General features: G+C 37.8%; 2 protein-coding genes across 2 annotated transcripts; both read left to right on the forward strand.

Annotated features, from left to right (window-relative positions):
* The first annotated feature begins 609 nt into the window (after nucleotides 1–609).
* Nucleotides 610–1575, forward strand: LOC109568895 (olfactory receptor 52H1-like). Its single transcript, XM_019974259.2, has one exon. It carries the CDS (start codon nucleotides 624–626, stop codon nucleotides 1563–1565), a length of 942 nt encoding a protein of 313 aa, XP_019829818.2. The 5' UTR covers nucleotides 610–623; the 3' UTR covers nucleotides 1566–1575.
* Nucleotides 1576–14998: 13423 nt separating this feature from the next.
* On the forward strand, nucleotides 14999–15974 carry LOC109568896 (olfactory receptor 52H1-like). Its single transcript, XM_019974260.2, has one exon. The coding sequence runs from the start codon at nucleotides 15018–15020 to the stop codon at nucleotides 15972–15974; it is 957 nt and encodes a 318-aa protein (XP_019829819.2). The 5' UTR covers nucleotides 14999–15017.
* Nucleotides 15975–24665: the final 8691 nt, after the last annotated feature.

Raw genomic sequence — 24665 nt, forward strand, 5'->3', positions numbered from 1 at the left:
TTTTTGTCTTTCCTTAAACACTTCTCTATACCTCCTGCTCCTCTCAATTCTCCTTGTCTAACAGGGTATGGAGGAAGTCACCTGGAGTGGGACAGCAGCAAAAAAACACTGCTGTCTGTGGACTCTAATGTGCTTGGCTCTGCAAGTTACTAAAAATGAGATCTTTGGTAAGACAGCTCTCAGAGCTTTAGTTTTTATTTTTAAAATGAGGAAGATAAGAATCTGGCCCATGGGACAAATCTTATTTTCCAAATTATGCCCCTCCTTCTCTAATTTTCCTTCTGTCTCTCAGCATGTGTGTGGTTAGGTCATTTTTTTCTATACAGCAACACATTACATTGACCCAGAGAAAACTGAGTCATTAAAATGGAAATAATATTTTATGCATGTTGAAGAATATCTTGGAGAGACTTGGTTATTATAACCAGGAGTACTGGTTCTTTAGCATCTTTCTAGAGGAGATGAGCATTGTCTTAATAGAAAAGGGAGGTTCTTTCTTGGCAATAAGAAAGAGAAAAGCCGACCCTAAGAAAATGGTGCAGGAAGAATTACCATATGATTTTTTAAAAATGTTCATTCCATACAATTTGTTTTAGGACACAGAAGCTATTCATCAGATCTCCATGACCACGTTCAATCTGACTGGCTACAACACAGGTGCCTTCACCCTTTTGGGTATTCCTGGACTTGAGCAGCACCAGGTCTGGATCAGCATCCCCTTCTGCCTCATCTATTTCGTGGCCATTGTGGGTAATAGTGTCCTTCTCATGGCAACGGAGCACAGTCTTCATGCACCCATGTTCTTTTTCCTTTCCATGCTGGCTATTACTGACCTTATACTGTCTACCACCTGTGTCCCAAAAACTCTGAGCATCTTCTGGTTTGGTCCCCAGAGAATCAGTTTTCCCGGCTGTCTCACACAGTTATTCTTTCTGCACTTCAGCTTTGTTTTAGACTCATCTATACTGATGGCCATGGCATTTGACCGCTATGTGGCCATCTGTTCACCCTTGAGATACAACACTATTCTGACTCCCAGAACCATTGTCAAAATTGCTGTGGGAATCTCCTTCAGAAACTTCTGTGTTATTTTCCCATGTGTTTTCATTGTAAATCGTCTACCCTTCTGCAGGACACGTAACGTCCCTCACACATACTGTGAGCACATAGGTGTTGCCCGACTAGCCTGTGCTGACATCTCCATCAATATTTGGTATGGGTTTTGTGTTCTCCTCATGGCCGTCATCTCAGATGTGATTCTAATTGCTGTCTCCTACATCCTTATCCTCTGTGCTGTATTTCACCTCCCTTCTCAGGATGCTCGCCAGAAGGCCCTAGGCACCTGTGGTTCCCATGTCTGTGTCATCCTCATGTTCTATATACCAGCATTCTTCTCCATCCTTGCACATCGCTTTGGACACAATGTCCCTCAGACCTTTCACATTGTGTTTGCCAACCTCTATGTTATCATCCCACCTGCCCTCAACCCTATCGTCTATGGAGTAAAGACCAAGAAGATCCGAGACAAAGTCATTTTTCTGCTCTTTCCTATGAGGTCCTATTGATACGTGCTTGAAATCTAGGAGGCAGGGGGCTGTGGTTTTGTTTTTTTAATTATTTTTGACAGAAGTTTTCCCAGTCATTTCAATTGCAAAAAATTAAAGTTTTAGTCTAAGAAATAATATATAGTATATATTAAATATTGTTTCTGGAAACTAAAAAATGGCAATTTCTTTTGAGTGCTCTAGTGTGATACAAAACTTTAAATGAAATAAATAAAATGATCAGTATCTTTTTTTCTTTATAAAGATATTTCTAAGGAATCTGAAAATTTTTCCAGGTTTATACATCATGGTAATTTCTATGTCATAATAGAGCAAGAAATTTCTACCTTAATGACTCTGTGAGGTCCTAGACTTTCAGTTTGGCTACTACAATCCGTTTGTGAATGGCATCAAGTATAGGTCCTGGCATGTATTTAGTACGTAAGAAATGTTTATCAAGAAAAAAGTGACAAGGGATGTTCAAGAGGGAGGGGACATATGCAAACCTGTGGCTAATTCATGCTGATGATGGCAGAAACCAACACAATATTGTAAAGTAATTATCTTTCAGTTAAAAATAAATACAAAAGAAAAGATGACAAATAATCATGAAATTATTAAACTGAGATTGCAGGTGTTTATTTTGAACAAAGGAAGGAAGAAGGCAATGATGAAAGGCAAAGCTCATTTTTCACTCAATCTTGAGAAAGCCCAACAAGATGGAGAAGGTAAAGGCTTCTAAGAAGAAATATACAGAGGAAGCTAAATTCCACAGCCAGTAAGAGAAAAGCATGTACAGATGTACAGACTAAGACGTGGGCTTGAAACTTGACTAATTAGAAGCACTGTTAGTACTGAGTCTAGTCTTCATTTTTGTATCCGAAAAGACATGTAGTCTCATGTCAAAAATGTATTTATATTATTCTTTTTGAATTTATATTATTCTTTATCTCTTCAAATTCAGTATGCCTGACTTGTTCATAGCAAGTCATTTAGTCACTAAATCATTTAAGAAATAACTATTTTTGGTGTTCGATGGGCTTAAGGTTGCTGATGTCTGATTTCCTTCTATATCTATCTGACCTTAAAGTCTACTCCTATTTTCTAAACAATTTGCAGATTACCAGTCCAGAGTAAGCACCCCTTTCCTTACTACGGAGGGTCAAACACTCATCTGTTTTTATCTGGATCAGAATACCAGAGTTCTGCATGGTCTCTCTACTCCTGTTCTGCTTTATCTTCTCTGTTATGCCTCCACTCACAGGTCACCAGATTTATATTTCCACAGTAATTCTCAACATAAAATTTTAGTATGAACGATATGTTCTTTGGACTCAGAGGCTCAAATTTAAATATATATTATTTTACTGTGGGACCTAGCCATGTATGTTGTTTCCAAAATTATCTGCAGAAATAAAAATTTTTATGAAGTATAAGTAGGAGATAAAGTAAAGGCAAAAGGGAAAAAGCAGAGATAAAGATTTTAAAAAATAAGACCAAAAAAGTTAATATAGTTGCCATGTGCTATGAGTTCTCATTCTCTTACTACACATAGTTCAAGAATTCAGCTCTAGTTAAGCAATATTTAGTTGCATAATTCACAGTGCCTATAAAAAGTCAGGTGTTCAGGGGAGTAAAACTACTTATTCCTGAAATGAAGAGAAAAAAGAGAGATATTCAGAGACTTCTTAGAAAAAAGGCACCAAATAATATAATTAATCACATTCTTACATAATATACAGCTTCATGGGATTCTTCAGTCCATTACCCTAGTATAGAGCACTAGAACACCCTAACTTTCCATTCGATAGCAGCTAACAATTTAGTGGGGAATCAACATAATTCTAGACTCCTTAAGCATGGTTTAGTCCAGATATTCTGGGACATTCAGAGTACTAAGTGGACTTCAGGCAATCATTACTCATTCTTTCATTCCAGAGTATTTAGCAAATATGTGACACAAATTTTTACATCTGAAACACTGTGTTAGGCATTCTTTTCACCATATTGAACAAAACAGAGATGGCCTTCATCTTAGTGGAGCTTTCAGTCCAGTGAGGGAAACAAGCCTCAATCATATAAACACCCAACTGAACATATAATTTTAGATTGCATTGTTTTAAAACAGAAACCAACCAAAATCTTAAAAGCAGTGCCTTTGTGAGAGAGACTATCAGAGGAAAGCAGCTTCAAGTTAGGTTTTTAGAAAAGCCCTACCTAAAAGAAATTACATTTTCTCTGAAAACAATGGGAATAATGGGACGTCAGTCACATAGGGGAGGATGGATGGCATCATTCAAGAAGAAAAGTTGAAAGGTCTTTGCACTGAAGACTATAAGATGTTGATAAAAGAAATGCAGAAGACACAAATACAGATTTACCCATTATTCAAAAGTAGAACATCCTTAGGACTTTTCATAAGCCCAAATGGCATAAGGCCAAAATTACCTTAAGACGCATATGGCTAACAGAGTCACAAAATAAACTGAGATAAAGCATAGATTCTCAATGACACAGTTCAAAGCTGTGATGCCTTGACACTGAGATGCTGAGTGCGATTCCTGAGGAAGGAGCTTCATGGTGCTCCTCTTGCTGCTCTGGGTGTGCACTGTGTTACAAAGACTGGCTACAATGGAGTATTACTCAGCCATTAAAAAGAATGCATTTGAATCAGTTCTAATGAGGTGGATAAAACTGGAGCCTATTATACAGAGTGAAGTAAGCCAGAAGGAAAAACATAAATACAGTATACTAACGCATATATATGGAATTTAGAAAGATGGTAACAATAACCTGGTGTACGAGATAGCAAAAGAGACACTGATGTATAGAACAGTCTTATGGACTCTGTGGGAGAGGGAGAGGGTGGGAAGATTTGGGAGAATGACATTGAAACATGTAGAATATCATGTAAGAAACGAGTTGCCAGTCCAGGTTCGATGCGCGATACTGGATGCTTGGGGCTGGTGCACTGGGACGACCCAGAGGGATGGTGTGGGGAGGGAGGAGGGAGGAGGGTTCAGGATGGGGAACACATGTATGCCTGTGGTGGATTCATTTTGATATTTTGCAAAACTAATACAATTATGTAAAGTTTAAAAATAAAATAAAAATACCTGCCTGCTAAAAAAAAAAAAAAAAAACTGAACTATCATCTGAGGATCCAAATGTTAAACCCCTAGTTACTGTTTCTAAGTTAACTGGAGCAAATAAACAAGAAGGAAAGATTTAAAAAAAAAAAAAAAAAAAAGACTGGCTACAGAAGAAACGCTGAACATTGTTTTCCATTTTCACATTTTTCATTAAAGTGGTATCCATCTTTAGATTTCTTTCAGTTAGTGAAAACAGTTACTGCTATAGGTCTTTTGTAAAAATGAAGTGGTCTAAAGCAAACTTTCAAAAAGTGGGGGATACCTGTAAATGAAAAGGTATATTCTTTTTTTTTTTAACATTGATCTTTACATTATATTTCAATATAACATTGAATGTATAACATTCAATCTGAATGTTAAACACCTTCAGATTAAGTGATAAAAATAGGTATATTTTCTTATTAAGTTAGCTTGTCATTCATATATATATATATATATGCATATATTTGTATCATATATGCACATTCACATGATTTTTATAATTTTACCCAAATTAATAATCTATTGTGCATCTGCTACCATTTGTTGTAATATTATTTTCTTACTTATGAAATATTTCCCTATAATAAACCTATTGGTTGTTTTTTGGTCTACTACTAAAAATACGGATCATTGACAGTAAGTTTGAAAAGCAACAATACATTTTATCAACTATTTTTGTCTCATACTTTCTGTAGCTGCATTGTGAATTTTTTGACGTTATTTCTCTTTGAAATATTTACTTGTTGTATAGCACTGACTTTCAGTTAAATTAGAGAGGAAGTAGCATCCTATATTTTAGCCTGTTTTTTAAAACACTTTATTTTAAGTTAGAGTATAGGTGATTGGACTTCCCTGGGAGCTCAGCTGGTAAAGAATCTGCCTGCAATGCAGGAGACTCTGGTTCAATTCCTGGGTCTGGAAGTTCCCCTGGAGAAGGGATAGGCTACCCACTCCAGAATTCTTGGGTTTCCCTGGTGGCTCAGATGGCAAAGAACCCACCTGCAATGCGGAAGACCTGGGTTTGATCTCTGGGTTGGGAAGATCCCCTGGAGATGAGCATGGCAACCCACTCTAGTATTCTTGTCTGGATAATCCCCTTGAACAGAGGAGCCTAGTGAGCTACAGTCCACAGGTTCCAAAGAGTTGGACACACTGAGCGACTAAGCACAGCACAGCACATAGGTGATAACAATGTTGTGGCAGTTTCAGGTATACAGCAAAGTGATTCAGTTATACATGTTCATGTATCTATTTTTTTATGTTCTTGAATTGGGAGAATTAATATTGTTAAAATGTTCATATGACCCAAAGTCATCCGCAGATTCAAAGCAATGCCTATCAAAATTCCAAAGATATTTTTCAGAAATAGAGTCATCCTAAAATTTTATGGAACCACAAAACACCTGAAGAGCTGAAGCAATCTCAAGCAAGAAGGTCAAAACTGGAGACATCACAATTCCTGACTTTGAACTATAAAGCAGTAGTTATCAAAATAATATGGTGTTTATAGAATTGCATAAAAACAAACATATGGATCAGTGAAACAGGTTAGAGAGCCAAGAAATAAACCTTCCCTTATATGGTCAACAAGCATACCAGTAGAAAGAAGACACTCTAATTAAAAAATGGTGTTAGGAAAAGGGTAGACACATGCAAAATAGTAAAACTGGATTCTGATGTTGCATCACTCACAAAATTTAACTCAAAATGAATTAAAGATGTAAATACACAACCACAAATTGTAAAACTTCTAGAAGCTAATGTAGGATAAAATTCTTCAAGGCTGTACTTTAAAAAAATTTTTTTAATTGAAATATAGTTGATTTACAATGCTGTGTTAGTTTTGGTGTACTCCAAAGTGATTCATATATGTATGTATATATATGTGTGTATATATATATATGCATATATAGACATTGTTTTTCATATTCTTTTCTATTATGGTTTAATCACAGGATATTGAATATAGCTTCCATGTTATAAAGTAGGACCTTGTTTATTTCTTCAATATATAATAGTGTGCAACTGGTAAACCCAAATTCCCAGGCAATCTCTCCTCTCCTCCCACCTCCAGCTCCCCTTTGGCAAGCGCAAGTTTGTTCTCTATATCTGTGAGTCTGTTTGTGTTTCCCTTTCACATTGGTCTTGACAATAATTTTTTTGGATGATACCAAAAACACAAGTAAAACAGCAAAAATAAACAAGCAAGACTATAAACACACATATACACACAATGGAATATTATTCAGTCACAAGAAAGAAGGAAATCTTGCTATATGTGATCATCATAGATTAGGGCATCATTCTAAGAGAAATAAGCCATACAGAGACAGAAAAATACTGTGTGGTATCATTTATATGTGACATCTAAAACAATTTTAAAAAAATGTTGAACACATAGAAACAGAGAATACAAAACTTACATCCAAGAGATGGGGTGGGGGGACATTGGGAGCTATTGGTCAAAGGATACAAACTTTCAGGTATAGAATGAATAAGTTCTGGAGATCTAATGTACAGCATTGTGATTAGTTAATAATACTGCATTAGTACTTGAAGTCAGCTAAGGAAGTAGATCATAAATATTCTCACCACACATACACTGCACACAGGTAAATATGTGATACGATGGATGTGCTAATCAACTTGATTGTGATGAATGTTTTACAATGTATATCTAAATCAAATCATCATATTGTGTACTTTGAATATATGCAATTTTATTTGTCAATTATTCTCAAAAAATCTGGAAATATAAAAAAAGAACATTTATGAATGAGTAAACCGGGGTACGCTTGTTTGTTTGAAAAAAGGCAAAGGAATTAGAATATATAAAAACACAGAGCTGAAAAAAAAGTCTCAGTACATTAAAGGAACTGGAAACTGATCAAGTGAGGTAGGTTTTAGGTAGAGGGAATAACAAAAAATGAGATTGCAGAAGATAAAAAATTCTAGATCATTTCAAGAGTTTGTTTAAAATTCTAAGTAAAAAGGAAAGTTACAGGAATTTTAAGTAAGATAGCAACAAATCCCAAAATTGTGTTATTAAACATTATTCATAGAACTTTTGTTTTTATGATGGAGTTTGTAATAGCTTTGGAAGTGGTGGGAGGATGTCATTGGATTCAACAGTGACCCTATACCTGCCCATTCACATGCACTATAACCCTCCTTAGGTGGGCATTCTTTTTTAAACAAGGAAACACCTAACACTTCAATTCCCTGAAGAAAGGCAAAGCCAACTTCAGTTAGAAATGAATCAGTTTCTCTAGGGTTAATGAGTCTTTCACTTTGGTTCCATCTCTTCATTCTTTCTGGAGTTATTTCTCCACTCTTCCCCAGTAGCATATTGGGTACCTACTGACTTGGGGAGTTCATCTTTCAGTGTCATATCTTTACCAACAAAGATACATATAGTCAAAGCTCTGATTTCTCCAGTAGTCATATATGGATGTGAGAGTTGGACCATAAAGAAGGCTGAGAACTGAAGAACTGATGCTTTTGAACTGTGGTGTTGGAGAAGACTCTTGAGAGTCCCTTGGACTGCAAGGAGATCCAACCAGTCCATCCTAAAGGAACTCAGTCCTGAATATTCATTGGAAGGACTGATGCTGAAGCTGAAGCTCCAATACTCTGGCCACCTAATGTGAAGAACTGACTCATTTGAAAAGACCCTGATGCTGGGAAAGATTGAAGGCAGGAGGAGAAGGGGATGATAGAGGATGAAATGATTGGATGGCATCACTGACTCCATGGACATGACTTTGAGTAGGCTCCAGGAGTTGGTGAAGGACAAAGAATCTTGGCGTGCTGCAGTCCATGGGGTCGCAAAGAGTTGGACATGACTGAATAACTGAACTGAACTGAAGGAGTCTTTGTGAAATAACTCTGATTTCATGTTGTACAAAATAATGAAATGAGAGTCCAAATAACTGATAGGGGCCAAAATCAACATGTACAAAATATTAGAAGAGAAGAAGGAAATTTCCACCTTTATCATTTTATCATTTAATCTCTTATTAACCATTTTAAAAAAGAGTAGCACAGTTTCAAGTTAAACAATTGTGATATACATGGTAGTAATTGAATTGTGGAGACTTCCATTTTGAAACAGTTGATTTGTACTCCTTCATGTAGCAGGACCAACTGTCTGTTAAGGCAGCTCTCCTAGGTCATGCTAACAGAACCATAATATGGGTGTGTAAAATAGCATATTTGTTGCTATCATTTAAGTGCAGGTGAAGGGTGGGGTGCAGTTCAAATTTTTAGGGTGTGAATTACAAATACACAGAGCAGGAACACTAGAGTATATTCCTGTTTTAGTTAAATGGAAAGCATTAACTGATTCACTAGAAAATTATTTTTTATTATACCAAGTCATGGAAAAATTAAGTTGCAAGTTCTACATAACCTTTTATATGAGCCAGGTGTTCACATAAAACTCATTAAATCTACCAATAACCAGTCCCTTAGCACTTAATCAATAGTCAGAAATGACAGATGTCTCCTGAGTGGTATGGATGACACCAAAGGTAAGATTTAGAACTTTTCATGACTTCAATGTACCTGCGTTTCCTATATAAATACTAACCCAAGAAAATTTGACTTACAGTACCTCAAACAGAACACTGGTAGGCATTTAACTGATGTTTTTAATAGTCATGCAATATTAGACGTAAACACTGAAAATAGAATTATTTGTATTCAGTGTCCAACCAGAAGGAAACCTGCCTAGGGATGAGATAAAAACAAAAATATGAGCAATTTTAAAATCCACTATTCAGTGTTATTGTTGAATATCTTTGTAAATGTAAGACAGAAAGATCAGATTTACCAAACTCAGGAAAATTGATCTGGCCCTTAGAGTTATGAGAGAAAAGCCTCTTAGGTATAAATTGAGATCAGGGCCCACAGAATGGCCGACCGTACCAACAGGCAAACCTAGATGTATTCCCACAGGAACACATTTTATTAATTCTTTTTTGGTAACAATGACAAATCAGCTTGTGTTGAGTCTCAAGTAATGAAAATGTGACAAATATCCAAAGACCTGAATGAGAATATATAAAAGTTGAAGAAACAGCAAGTAAAACTCTAATGAGAACAAAATGAGATTTAAACATAATTGAATGAACATTATGGAACGAGCAGTCTGTCCTCAAGTGGAAAAGGCACTGAAGGAGACAAAAAGGAAATAAGGTGACACTTTAGGAGGCTGTTAGAGCAACTTAGGTAAGAGATGATGGTAACTGGGCAAGGGAAATAGAAAGGAGAATAGATTCAGAGGACTTTTAAAAAGGAACAGCAATATAATGTGATTGAAAAAATTCATGTGACTAGTGAGGTGTGACATTTGCAGAGCTTAGGAACATTGAAAACTGGGTTTGGGGAGGTAGTGAATGTAGTCTGGGACAAGATGGTTTTGAAGCTGAAGTGGATATTTAACCAGTGTTGGCCCAAAGAGGATGCCCTTTGATACCCAACAGTCATCTTCACATTGTCCTTCAAAGGAAATAGCTTCTAGGATTTGTTCCACTCCTATCCTAGTAGATAGAGTTTCAACCAACTTTCCCGTTTCCCAGTTTTTATGCTCTCATCCACATATATATGGGGTCCTCCACTTTCATTTTATGGGCAAAATAAAAGGCACAAAAACCCACTGAAGAGCTTTTGAGTGCGGATCCTGGGGGCCTTACTCAGAAAAGCAGTATTAGATTATCCTGAAGTTGGCCAGGCATTCCAGCAGGTGCATGTGAGTCCCCCACTGTGTTAAGCATTTTCAAAACACTGCTCTACATCAGTTCAGTTCAGCTGCTCAGTCGTGTCCGAATCTTTGCGACCCCATGAATGCAGCACGCCAAGCCTCCCTGTCCATCACTATCTCCCGGAGTTCACTCAGAGTCATGCGCATCGAGACGGTGATGCCATCCAGCCATCTCATCCTCTGTCGTACCTTTCTCCTCCTGCCCCCAATAACTCCTAGCATCAGAGTCTTTTCCAATGAGTCAACTCTTCACATGAGGTGGCCAAAGTATTGGAGTTTCAGCTTTAGCATCATTCCTTCCAAAGAACACCCAGGGCTGATCTCTTTTAGGATGGACTGGTTAGATCTCCTTGCAGTCCAAGGAACTCTCAAGAGTCTTCTCCAACACCACAGTTCAAAAGCATCAATTCTTCGGTGCTCAGCTTTGTTCACAGTTCAACTCTCGCATCCATACATGACCACTGGAAAAACCATAGCCTTGACTAGACAGACCTTTGTTGGGAAAGTAATGTCTCTGCTTTTTAATATGCTATCTAGGTTGGTTATAACTTTTCTTCCAAGGAGTAAGCGTCTTTTAATTTCATGGCTGCAGTCACCATCTGCAGTGATTTTGGAGCCCCCCAAATAAAGTTTGACACTGTTTCCACTGTTTCCCCATCTATCTCCCATGAAGTGATGGGACCAGAAGTCATGATCTTCGTTTTCTGAATGTTGAGCTTTAAGCCAACTCTCCTCTTTCACTTTCATCAAGAGGCTTTTTAGTTCCTCTTCACTTTCTGCCATAAGGGTGGTATCATCTGCGTATTTGAGGTTATTGATATTTCTCCTGGCAATCTTGATTCCAGCTTGTGCTTCTTCCAGTCCAGCATTTCTCATGATGTACTCTGCATAGAAGTTAAATAAGCAGGGTGACAATATACAGCCTTGACGTACTCCTTTTCCTATTTGGAACCCATCTGTTTTCCCATGTCCAATTCTAACTGTTGTTTCCTGACCTTCATATAGGTTTCTAAAGAGGTAGGTCAGGTGGTCTGATATTCCCATCTCTTTGAGAATTTTCCACAGTTTATTGTGATCCACACAGTCAAAGCCTTTGGCATAGTCAATAAAGCAGAAATAGATGTTTTTCTGAAACTCTCTTGCTTTTTCAATGATCCAGTGGATGTTGGCAATTTAATCTCTGGTTCCTCTGCCTTTTCTAAAACCAGCTTGAACATTTGGAAGTTCATGGTTCACGTATTGCTGAAGCCTGGCTTGGAGAATTTTGAGCATTACTTTACTAGCATGTGAGATGAGTGCAATTGTGTGGTAGTTTAAGCATTCTTTGACATTGCCTTTCTTTGGGATTGGAATGAAAACTGACCTTTTCCAGTCCTGTGGCCACTGCTGAGTTTTCCAAATTTGCTGGCATAGTGAGTGCAGCACTTTTATATACACAGTGGAATATTACTCAGCCTTAAAAAGGAGCACATTTGAGTCAGTTCTGATGAGGTGGATGAACCTATTACCTGTTATACAGAAGAAGTGAGTCAGAGAAAGAAAGATAAATATCATATTCTAACACATATATATAGAATCTAGAAAAATGGTACTGAGGAATTTATTTATAGGGCAACAGTGGAGATACAGACATAGAGAATAGGCTTATGGACACAACGAGAGAAGAGGAGAGGGTGAGATGTGTGTAAAGAGTAACACGGAAGCTTACATTGCCAAATGTAAAATAGATAGCCAACGGGAATTTGCTGTATGGCTCAGGAAACTCAAACAGTGGCTCTGTAGAGGGGTGGGATGGGGAGGGAGATGGGAGGGTGCATCAAAAGGGAGGGGCTAAATATATACCTATGGCTGATTCATGTTGTGGTTTGACAGAAAACAACAAAATTCTGTAAAGCAAGCATCCTTCAGTAAAATGAAATAAATTAAAAAGAAAAAAAATGCTAGTAGAACAAAGCATATTTCATGATAACTTATCAGAAAATAAAAATTAATAATTATATATAAGCTTTATAATTAGATTATACATATTACATAATTCTAGCTCTGTAGTTCTATGCCTCTGTTAATGCCTAATTGTCATGTAAAAATAAATAGAGTATTAAATACCCAGAAAAGAATTGTATATACCCTGAGGGTGTGTTAGCTTACAGGCCCCATCAGAGTTAGTGTAATCTCTACAGTCTTCTCTTGAAGATAAAAAAAGAGGGTGTTAGAGTCCCTCAGGCCCTAATTATTTACCTCTTCTTGGCATTGAACAATGGATCGGGTGGTGGGTGGGGGCAGGGTGGGGGGGGGAGATAAAAAAAAAAAAAACACGAACAGGGAATCAACCTATCAATCTTTTCCTTCCATCTCCACTTTTTTCTTGGGTTTATATGTCTGGTCCTCTTGCAGATTTTGTGTGTGTCTATCACCATAATCTTTCTGCTCTGCATTTGGCCCAGTAACCAAACTAGGTGAGTGCTGGTTATCTGAAGCGGTTTGGTTGGAAATATGATTTTGAGAGAAAGAGAGTGAATGAAAAACTCAAGGCTCCATTTTCTAGGAGCCATGGACTAAGTGCTACAACGTTTTTTCCTGAATAACTCAGATTTTTAAGCTGAATTTATGGTCTCCTGTTCTTGGATATATGCTTCAAATGATTAGAAAGATAAACAGCTGGGTTAAGGATGGCCAAGGTAAGTGTTGTTCTGGCCATTTCTGTTAGATGTGTGGCAAGGATCCATAGCCCTAGCTTGACAAGCGGGCTTAAGTATGTGGACATTCTTGTTTTGAGAGTCTACTGCTACCACCGCTTTCCTGATCTCAAGTGAACAGCTCATGTTTATTCCCACCTGGGAAGTGAATACTTTTGTAATACAATTTTCAAAGGTTACACTTCATTTACAGTCATTACCATATATTGGCTGTATTCCCCATGTAGTACAATATATCCTTGTAGCCTCTTACACACAGTAGTTTGTACCTCCTACTCCCCTACCACTATATTGCCCCTTACCCCTTCTCCCCCATGGTAATCACTAGTGAAATCTCTATATCTGTGAGCTAGCTTTTTTGTTATATTCAGTAGCTTGTTGGTTTTTAAGAAATATTCCACATATAATTTATATCATACAGTATTTATCTCTATCTGAATTATTTCACCTAGTTTAACACCCTCCATTTATGTTGCTGCAAATGGCAAAATTTCGAGGACCTAGTCTTTACAAAATTAACTCAAGAGTGAATATTTTGGGAAATTACAAAGAAAGTGGCGATGAGACAATTCTGTCATGAAATATTTTGTTTGTATTTTTCTTAGTGTATGTGTGTATGATGTGTGCCTTTATGTGTGAGAGAGAGAGCAAAAAGGGGGTTTGTGTAAGATTGTGCTTAGTCTCTCAGTTGTGTCTGAGTTTTTGTGACCCCATGGACTGTAGCCTACCAAGTGCTTCTGTCCATGGGGATTCTCCAGGCAAGAATCCTGGCATGGGTTGCCATGCCCTTCTCCAGGGGATCTTCCCAACTTGGGAGTTGAACCCATGTCTCCCACATTGCTGGTGGATTCTTTACTGTCCGAACCACCAATGAAGCCCAAAACAAACACGACCATGATGCATTGGCTGGAGATCAAACCGGGGTCTCCCACATGGGAGGCGAGAGTTCTACCACTGAACCACCAATGCCCCTGTTGTGTAAGATTGAGTGTGGGTAAATATATGATGGTAAAATGTATGAAATAACGCAAGTATAGATCAAGGTATGCTTGAGATTTTAAGAACTAATAAGTGTGTGTGTATCTAAGAGTAAATGTCCTGGTGTCTATCCAATAGAACATGTATTTGCAAAGAAATAATTGTGCTTTAGGACAGAAATCTTGACCAAAATTATTATTAAGTCCAAAGCATTAGGATATTATACAACTGTATAGTTTAAAGAGTGCTGGAAAAAAGTAATTTTGGAGGAGCAAAGTTTAAATTTAAGGTTTACCTGTTTACCAGCATAGTGTGGGATTCAGGCAGTATTGGCTAAACTGAATTAGGTTTTTGAATAGCAAAAAAGTGTATGGACCTCACAAATAGAAGAACAACGGTCATCATGAAGTTGGAAAAGAATGAATAATTGCTGGGGGCAGAGATTGATATTCAGCAATGACAGAGGAAGCCAATATTAACTGCCAATGTCCATAACATCATGTGTACTATAATCCATCAACCCACAGAAAAATATGCCCTGTAAATTGGTAATTTGTAACAACAGTATACTGTGGATAAAAAGTGATTCATGTCAGTATGGAACACTGCTTGGAAAAGCTGTGTAAATCATCAGAGGCAACCAGAGTGAATAAGATAAACTCTTTAAGGGAATGACTGTATTTTCCAACATATATGAGACAACCTGGCTCCTGCTGCTACCTGCTATCTTCATAACAATCTTTCTTCATTACAAAAGTGTCTCACTTTGAATTATAATTAGACAGCCACTTTATTTTTGGGGCTATATAATGAGCTGTTGGAAGTGAGAGTGACTCAAGTGAGCCTAACATTTATCACCCTCTGTCCTCAGGAACTGGGACTTGTGCCATCCTGGTCTGCCATGGTCCTTTTCAACCTGAGCAGTGACAACCCAGGACCCTTCATTCTGGTGGGGATCCCAGGCCTGGAGCAAGCCCATGTGTGGATTGGAATTCCCTTCTGTATCATCTATATTGTAGCCATTGTGGGAAACTGCATCCTTCTCTACCTAATCTTAGTGGAGCGTAGCCTTCACGAACCCATGTTCTTCTTTCTCTCCATGCTGGCCAAGACTGACCTCACCTTGTCCACAGCTGGTATTCCTAAAACACTGAGTATCTTTTGGCTTGGGGCTCGAGAGATCACATTCCCAGGGTGCCTCACACAAATGTTCTTCCTCCACTACAGCTTCGTCCTGGATTCAGCCATCCTGATGGCCATGGCATTTGACCGCTATGTGGCCATCTGCTCTCCCTTGAGATACAACACTATCTTGACCCCCAAGACCATCATCAAGATTGTGGTGGGAATCTCCTTTCGTAGTTTCTGCATCATCCTGCCTGATGTATTCTTGCTCATACGACTGCCTTTCTGTAGGACACGCATCATACCGCACACATACTGTGAGCACATAGGTGTTGCCCGGCTCGCCTGTGCGGACATCTCCATCAACATCTGGTATGGCTTTTGCATTCCCATCATGACAGTCATCTCAGATGTGATCCTCATTGCCGTTTCTTACACACTCATCCTCTGTGCTGTCTTCCGCCTCCCCTCCTATGAAGCCCGCCAGAAGGCCCTGGGCACCTGTGGTTCCCATGTCTGTGTCATCCTCATGTTTTATATACCTGCCTTTTTCTCCATCCTTGCCCACCGCTTTGGACACAATGTCTCCCGCACTTTCCACATCATGTTTGCTAACCTCTACATTGTTATCCCACCTGCACTCAACCCCATTGTTTATGGAATGAAGACCAAGCAGATCAGAGAGAAGGTCATCATTTTCTTTTCTATCAAGGGTACATTATGGAAATGTTAGGAGACATTGGAAAAGTTAGGAGAAGTTTTTAACATATATTAATGTGCAAGAATTTTTTTAAAAGGCAAATGTTATTTAAAGTAAGAATAGTCTACAAGTGATTTTGTGTTTTATGAATATGTCATGATTTATATGTAAGAAAGATTTTTGTATATTAAAATATTCCTTGATGACCTGATTATTTTTGGAATATGATACTGCACAGGATACAGTCTGGAAGAAGGAGGGGAAAACAGAGTGCTGAGTTAGTCTAAATAGAAAATATCAATAGCAATTCAGAAATTGAAATTTTCAGTTATGGAGAGAGAAAAATATGTGAAATCAGACAAAGACTTGAAAGAAAAGAGATTAAAACTGAAAATATTAAATTAGATTATTAGATGGATTTAGGAAATTTTAAATAATATATATTCTAATTATTGTCTATGTTATGCTTATGTATTTCACTTTAAATGTCCAATCCTTAGACACCAAAAGCCTTCTAGTACAAGTCTGTTATAAATAATGAGTTCTATCAGCATTGCTATAATAGGAATAAGAGAATATACTTATCAATGCCATGGTTTTTGGGAAGGGAGAGTAGCTTTTAGGCTCCAAGATATACTGATAAAGTGAACTTCAGAGATAGTGCTCAGGAAAAATGACCCCCTACAATAGCTAGAGATCTGAGAAGAGGGCTGGACTTCCTACAACCTTCCTACAATACATAGGTGAGAACTCAAGCCAATATGAAAGTAAAACAAAACAAAAAAACAACAACATTGGCTGCAAGACTTGTGGAGTTCTTATCTACAGAGTCTATTTCCTTCATTAAAAGACTCAATTGCAAAATACATTTCTTCGGTGAGGTTTGGGGATGAAAATGGGAAAACTACAGTAAAGTAATACATTCAAGGTAAGATGCACCCAAATGTCATAAGCATTAGAATCGAGAAGATACATGTTATAATCAAAGAAAGATGTGGAGTTCTTTCAATATGTGTTTTTTGAAAATTGTCTATTCAACTGGGAATTGCCTATTTAGTACCGAATATATTTTAAGTTTTGTCCTAAGCATTCAGGATTAATAATATGGAAGAGGCTCTGCTTTGCTTCTCTGGAGCTTATTTTCCAGGGAGAGTAACAAATAAGGAGCAAGAAAATAAATGTGTTACCTTCAAATAGTAATATAATCAATAGAAAAACAAAACCAAATATAATGATGGACTAAAACTTGATGAGAAAGACAATGGCAGAGAGAACAGCAGTACATGCAAAGGCCCTGGGGCTGAAAACAGCTTGACATGAGCTGAGGCCAAAAACAAGGTCTGTGTGGTCACAACAGAGTGAGGTGGGATAAGGCGTGAGGGATTAGGGGCAGGACCAGATCCTGGGGGACTGGAATCATCCAGGTGTTATTTTTAGAAGAGGAAACTGAAACTCTTAGAGTGAAATGACTTTCCCAAGGCACATGGCAAGGGAGTCATAAATGTGGAGCTAGAAAAGAATCTGCTAAGTCCTATTGATATTCCCACTGAACATAACATACCTTACTCATGTGAAAACAGACTCCAGAGGAAGGTAAAAAAAAAATTATCTATGAGAATCAGAGGCAGTTTTTATTGTTTTTGTATGCTAAGCTATGTTCGACTTTTTGAGATCCCGTGGACTGCAGCCCTGCCAGGTTCTTTTGTTCATGGGACTTCCCAGGCAAGAATACTGGAGTGGGTTGCCATTGCCTTCTCTCAGGGATTGAGCCCTGGTCTCCTGCATCATCAGGCAGATTCTTTACCACGGAGCCGCCTGGAAAGCCCATTATTGTTTTTGTGAACTGTATTTATCTTCAATTAAGCCACAGTTGACTAAGTGAGTATTCTGTATTTTTGTGCCAGCTTGCTAAAAATGCTGTTGGATATCAAAAGAGATGAGCTCTTATTCTTCTGGTTATTTACATCTCACTGAGAACATGGATTTTTCCAAGAGATGATATTTTTAAAAATTTACTGATGGAAACGTAAATAAATAGAGACTGAGCTGGGATAATTTAAAAATACATACTTCTTTCATCCTGGTAGGAACTGGAATCTGTGGTTATTCACTGACATGCACGAATGGCTCCCTTGGAAGCTTAATGACCCAGAAAAAACAACAAAGGAAGTGACTGTTTCCCTTTCCTTTTCCAGCCCTCTATCTTTGAGCTAGTTATCTATTATAACTTTTCTAGCCTTCTCAGGAGAGTTTCTTTATTTCTATGACTTTATGGCCTCTTTGCTGATAACTCTGTATCTTAGTTTTCATATGTAATCTTTCTGATGAATTTCAGTGCTTTCTTACCTCATAGGGTCAGTACCAATATTAAAAGCAAAATGTAAGTGAGTGTGCTTTGCAGATTGTAAACCATCATTCTAATGTTAGCTGTTCAATATTTCCACTAATTACCACTAACATTCTCATGTCAGACTCATCCTATTCAAACCCAAGCTCATCAGTGTAATGTAAAATCCTCCCCTTTACTGTTTATAAGAGGAGAAAACTGGTTAAACCCTGATTTGCTCTTCCTTTAAGTTTAAATTTACTGTCCTAGCTGCTAATGTCTCTTTCTGATGAGGTTGGTTATAAATATTCTATTCCGTGTCAGACCATAAATGAAATTACATGTTTTGGTTTGGATGAAAAAAGAATAATTATACAAAAATTATCAGGTGACTGTCTCACACATAAGTTGCCTTGTCCTGTATCCATTCCTTTCTGCAAATTCCCATCTCTTATATTAAAGATGTCTAAAACTAGCACAACATTGTAAGCCAATAGAGGCATTAGTTATTTTATCTTCCTACACTCAGAATTTAGAACTGGACTCTACAAATTATTTAGTTGCTAGGCTATATTTGACTCTTTTGTGACCCCATAGACTATAGCCCACCAAAACTCCCTGTCCATGGGATTTTCCAGGCAAGAATACTGGAGTGAGTTACCATGCCCTCCTCCAGGGGATCTTCCTGACCCAGGGATCAAACCCACAGTTCCTGCATTGGTAGGCAGATTCTTTACAGGAAGCCCACTCCACAAATAGTAAGAATTGATAAATGTGTTCCTGACACCTTTAATAACTTAGATTATTAAATTTACAAATGGTTTATGTCATATTTTCAATAGAATTCACAAAGTCCATGTTATATGAAAAGAAATACATATAAACAGGGAGTAGAGACATTGAGCAAGTACACAACCTGCTAAAATCAAGAGGCATATAATTTAGTAAAAGGAGTAAATCACATAAATAAGTACCTTACTCAGATAATCTTATGTATCACAAGGTACCACAATGATTAGGCTAAAGTGCTAGGAAAGCATAAAGAAGCAAACTCAGTTAATTGGAGTCAAAGACAGCTTCCTGGAAGATTTCTGTAACTGTCTTAAAGGAGAGTTCATTTCTGTGATTGCCTTAAAGAACACAAAGAAGGTGAACCTCAAGGATAAGGAGAATTGGATGTCCCTGACAGAAGGGATGGTCTAAGCCTGCGTGGGAAACCATTTGTTCCAAATATTTGCAAGGGCAAATTGGTGGAGGCATCATCCCTAGCGGTGATGCATTGCTCAGGGGCTGTAGGGGTTGTGCAGTGAGAAATATGGGAGCTTATAAACTAGCCTTCAGTGGATGTAGGGAACTGACTGGAGTATAAGCAAATGAAGAATAGTCCTGTAGCTTGATGCTATAATCAGTATTTGAAAATTAAAAATCAGTCATACATTTTCTACTTCCTTTTGCAACCTAGTTGAGAGTTAAGCATAGGACTCAGATGGATATAGAAATGTGAGCTTTATTTTTGGTAGTGTTGGGTTCAAGAATATGGTGTGACTGTATATTCAGACTGGCTTTTACTGTTTTATCTCCAAGTCTAAACTTGGGAGAACACACCAAGAATGAGTCAGAATTCACAGAACAATAATTCTAGCTCAGTTGGCTGCAGAATCACAAATGTGGATGTACATATATGAAGATACATGTAGAGAAAGACCTCTAGATCAGTTCTTCTCAAAATGTCAGTGAGGAGTCACCACTTTTTTAATGCCCCCAAACTGTAGATTAATACTTTTGTTAAATACAATAAAATTAATTAGTAGAAAATTTTTAAATGTGTTGAATATACAAGCCTTGTTTTATTATTATATTCAAAAGGCATAAGATGTATTACAATGCATAAAACCAGAATAGACAGAGGAAAAAAATAAAGAACTTACAGAAATTGTACACATTGTTTCTTGAAAGAATGCATACAGGTGACTAATGTAGATAACAAATTATTTCATGAGATTTTGCCATTCTGCAACTCTAGTTAAATGAAATTTATAAGTGAAAACCGAAAGCCTTATATTAAAAGCCGATATATACCTTTTGAAGCAATGCCATGTATGCTGCTGCTGCTGCTGCTAAGTTGCTTCAGTCGTGTCTGACTGTGCGACCCCATAGACGGAAGGCCACCGGGCTCCCCCGTCCCTGGGATTCTCCAGGCAAGAATACTGGAGTGGGTTGCCATTTCCTTCTCCAATGCATGAAAGTGAAAAGTGAAAGTGAAGTCGCTCAGTCATCTCCAACTCTTAGAGACCCCATAGACTGCAGCCTACCAGGCTCCGCTGTCCATGGGATTTTCCAGGCAAGAGTACTGGAGTGGGGTGCCATTGCCTTCTCCAAATGCCATGTATATCAATATTTAAAATTTTAATGTATCAAATGAGCTTACACTGATTTTGCTAATTTATCTAACAGGTTTGATTGATGACAATACTACTTCTAGGAAATAATTTCTGTTTAAATCATATTTTGTGTGTTGGTTTGATTAGTTATTTTGCTAATATAAATAGTCAGAAAACCTATCTGACAAAGGTTTATTAAGTAAAATGGCAGAGATAATTTTAAAGCAATGACACCACTATAATTACATTTGCTTATCTTTTATTTATTTATTCCAGCAAAGCTATGCTTTCATTTTATCTTCAGTTTTATTAGTAGCCAGTTTGAATAATTTATCCTAAACTTTACAGTTGAATTCAAATGATCTTTCAGTTTAAAGAGTAATTTCTGAATTTCTGGAATTTCCTATGTTCCTGGAGTTTCTTATGTTGGATTTTGTTTTGATAAAAAAATAAAATTCAAAACATTCTATTAAATGTATTATTCAGTGACAGTCTTTGTAAATGTGCAATATATAGCTCATAACTTATTGAAAATTATTGTTACTTTAAGGATATGTCACAACATTCTGGAGACATTTTGACCTCCAAAATTTCTAACTTCCATATTTGCCTCTAAAACTTACCTACTATTAGAAAGTATGTTGCATAAAAGCATTAGGATGTTAATATTGCCATAGAGAGTCAAGTTAAAAAAAAATCTGTCTATCCAATTTAATTCCTTAAGAAATGGGACCAAAAGGTCATCTTATGGTAATGAAGATCCTATATGTGAGACAGCAAAAGAGGCACAGATATAAAGAACAGGCTTTTGGACTCTGTGGGAGAAGGCGAGGGTAGAGTGATTTGAAAAAATAGCATTGAAACATGTATATTACCATATGTGAAATAGATTACCAGACTAAGTTCGACTTAGTCGAACTTACCAGACTAAGGGCACTCAAAGCTGGTGCACTGGGACAATCCAGAGGGATGGGATGAGGAGGGAGGTGGGAGGGGGTTCGGGATGGGGACACATGTACACCCGTGGCTCATTCGTGTCAATGTATGACAAAAATTACCACAATATTGTAAAGTAATTAACATCCAATTAAAATAAATAAATATATATATTTTTAAAAAAAGGTCATCTTCTTTTGCAGAAATAATGAAAGTTCATTCCATAGTTCAAACATCTTAATAGAACTTTTCACTATAATAACCATCATTCCTCATAGGCAGAAACTTGTTTTTGATCAGCTTCCATACTATCTATCACAAAATAAAGAGAATAACCTTGAATTTAACACAGTAAGTTTTATACAGTTCCTTATTCTGATTATCTAAACACATCATTCAGCTTAGCTTTTATTTTCCCTAGCAAGCCTTTAGGTTTACATTCTGATGTAATTAAGCTCATTAATCTTCCTAGCTACACCAGTGTGTTTACCCATAACTATCACTGTTTCTATCAGTCAGTTCAGTCTCTCAGTCGTATCTGACTCTTTGTGGCCACATGGACTGCAGCATGCCAGATTTCTCTGTCCATCACCAACTCCTGGAGCTTGCCCAAACTCATGTCCACCCGAGCTGGTGATGCCATCCAACCGTCTCATCCTCTGTCATTCCCTTCTCCTCCAGCCTTCAATCTTTCCCAGCATCAGGGTCTTTACAAATGAGTCGGTTCTTCACATCAGGTGGGCAAAGAATTGGAGTTTCAGCTTCAGCATCAGTCCTTCTAATGAATATTCAGGACTGATTTCCTTTAGGATTGACTGGTTGGATCTCCTTGCAGTCCAAGGGCCTCTCAAGAGTCTTCTCCAACACCACAGTTCAAAAGCATCAATTCTTCAGTGCTCAGCTTTCTTTATAGTCCAACTCTCACATCCATACATGACTACTGGAAAAACATAGACAGACCTTTGTTGGCAAAGTAATGTCTCTTCTTTTTAATATGCTGGCTGTCTAGGTTGGTCATAGCTTTTCTTCCAAGGAGCAAGTGTCTTCTAATTTCATGGCTGCAGTCACCATCTGCAGTGATTTTGGAGCCCCCCAAAATAAAGTCCCTCATTGTTTCCACTCTTTCCCCATCTATTTGCCTTGAAGTGATGGGGCCGGATGCCATGATCTTAGTTTTCTGAATGCTGAGTGTTTTTTTAAGCCAAGTTTTTACTCTCATCTTTCACTTTCATCAAGAGTCTCTTTAGTTCTTTGCCTTCTGCCATAAGGGTGGTGTCATCTGCATATCTGAGGTTATTGATATTTCTCCCAGCAATCTTGATTCCAGCTTGTACTTCATCCAGCCTGGCATTTCGCATGATGTACCCTGCACATAAGTTAAATAAGCAGGATGACAATGTACAGCCTTGACATATTCCTTTCCCCATTTGGAACCAGTCTGTTGTTCCATGTCCAGTTCTAACTGTTGCTTCTTGACCTGCATACAGATTTCTTAGAAGGCAGGTTTCTATCAGGACGTATTTTTACACCAAGCTTAAACCCTAAACTACATATTGTATCCTTCATTCATAGCTTTACATACAGGTCTAAGTTGGTTGTATTTGTCAGCAAGAATGCTAAAAAAATAATTATTCCTTCACATCAGTTCAGTTCAGTTCAGTCACTCAGTCATGTCCGACTCCTCACGACCCCATGAACTGCAGCACACCAGACCTTCCTGTCCATCACCAACTCCTGGAGTCCACCCAAACCCATGTCCATTGAGTCAATGATGCCATCCAACCATCTCATCCTCTGTTGTCCCCTTCTCCTCCTGCCCTCAATTCCAATGAGGTGGAATTGAGGTGGCCAATTGAAGTTGGCCAATTGATGCGGCCAACTTCGCATCAGGTGGCCAAAATATTGGAGTTTCAGCTTCAACATCAGTCCTTCCAATGAACACCCGGGACTGATCTCCTTTAGGATGGACTGGTTGGATCTCCTTGCGATCCAAGGGAGTCTCAAGAGTCTTCTCCAACACCACAGTTCAAAAGCATCAATTCTTCTCAGCTTTCTTTATATTCCAACTCTCACATCCATACATGACCACTGGAAAAGCCATAGCCTTGACTAGACGGACCTTTGTTGGTAAAGAAATGTTTCTGCTTTTTAATATGCTGTCTAGGTTGGTCATAACTTTCCTTCACATCACTTTCATATTTAAATCACACATAAAATAATTATCATGCTGGTAATATTTGTATATTCAAGTTGCAATTATAAAAGAAAAATTTGCCGGCTTTACTTGTCCTGTGATTTGGACTTCCATATCATTAAACTCTTAAATATATGAGATTACATTGTATTGACAAAAGGGGAAAAAGCAGGTGCTCTCACAAGTAGTGAAGTTTGGATTCCTCACTCAGAAGTCCTGTCTCCTTTGCACAGTGGGCTTGTTATTTACGGTTTCTGGGCCATAACTTAGTAACTGCTTTCAGACACTCCAGGTTAGAATATGTATGAACATGTTCCACAAGGAAAAGACCTAACATGAAATGACTTTTCTGGAATAAAAAAAAAACACAACTACAGTAGTATATATTTTTTATTTTTGATAAACTATGAATTTTTTCTGTGATGGTATAAACACAAAATAATTTTATGCAAACTAAAAGCAAATATAAACTGTACATGAGATATTGTGAAATGCCTTTTATTACTTCATTCTATTAGGGTTACCTAGGTGGAGTTAGTGGTAAAGAACCCTCCTGCCCATGCAGGAGACATAAGAGACACTGGTTCCATCTCTGGGTTGGGAAGATCCCCTGGAGGAGGGCATGACAACCCATTCAAGTATTCTTGCCTGGAAAATTCCATGGACAGAGGATCCTGGCAGGCTACAATCTATAGGGTCACAAAGAGTTGGACACAACTGAAGCAACTTAGCAAGTACTACAGTTATGTACCTCTGAATGGAAGGATGCATTTTTTTGAGGAGGGGAAACATTATGAAACTAATGATGTTTATTATTAGAGTCCAAAAGTGATGTGGATCCAACAGAGTTTTTCCTCAGGATGACTCTAAGCCACATAGCCTTGAGT

The sequence above is a fragment of the Bos indicus genome, chromosome 15, assembly GCF_029378745.1.
Source record: "Bos indicus isolate NIAB-ARS_2022 breed Sahiwal x Tharparkar chromosome 15, NIAB-ARS_B.indTharparkar_mat_pri_1.0, whole genome shotgun sequence".
Classification (NCBI taxonomy): domain Eukaryota; kingdom Metazoa; phylum Chordata; class Mammalia; order Artiodactyla; family Bovidae; genus Bos; species Bos indicus.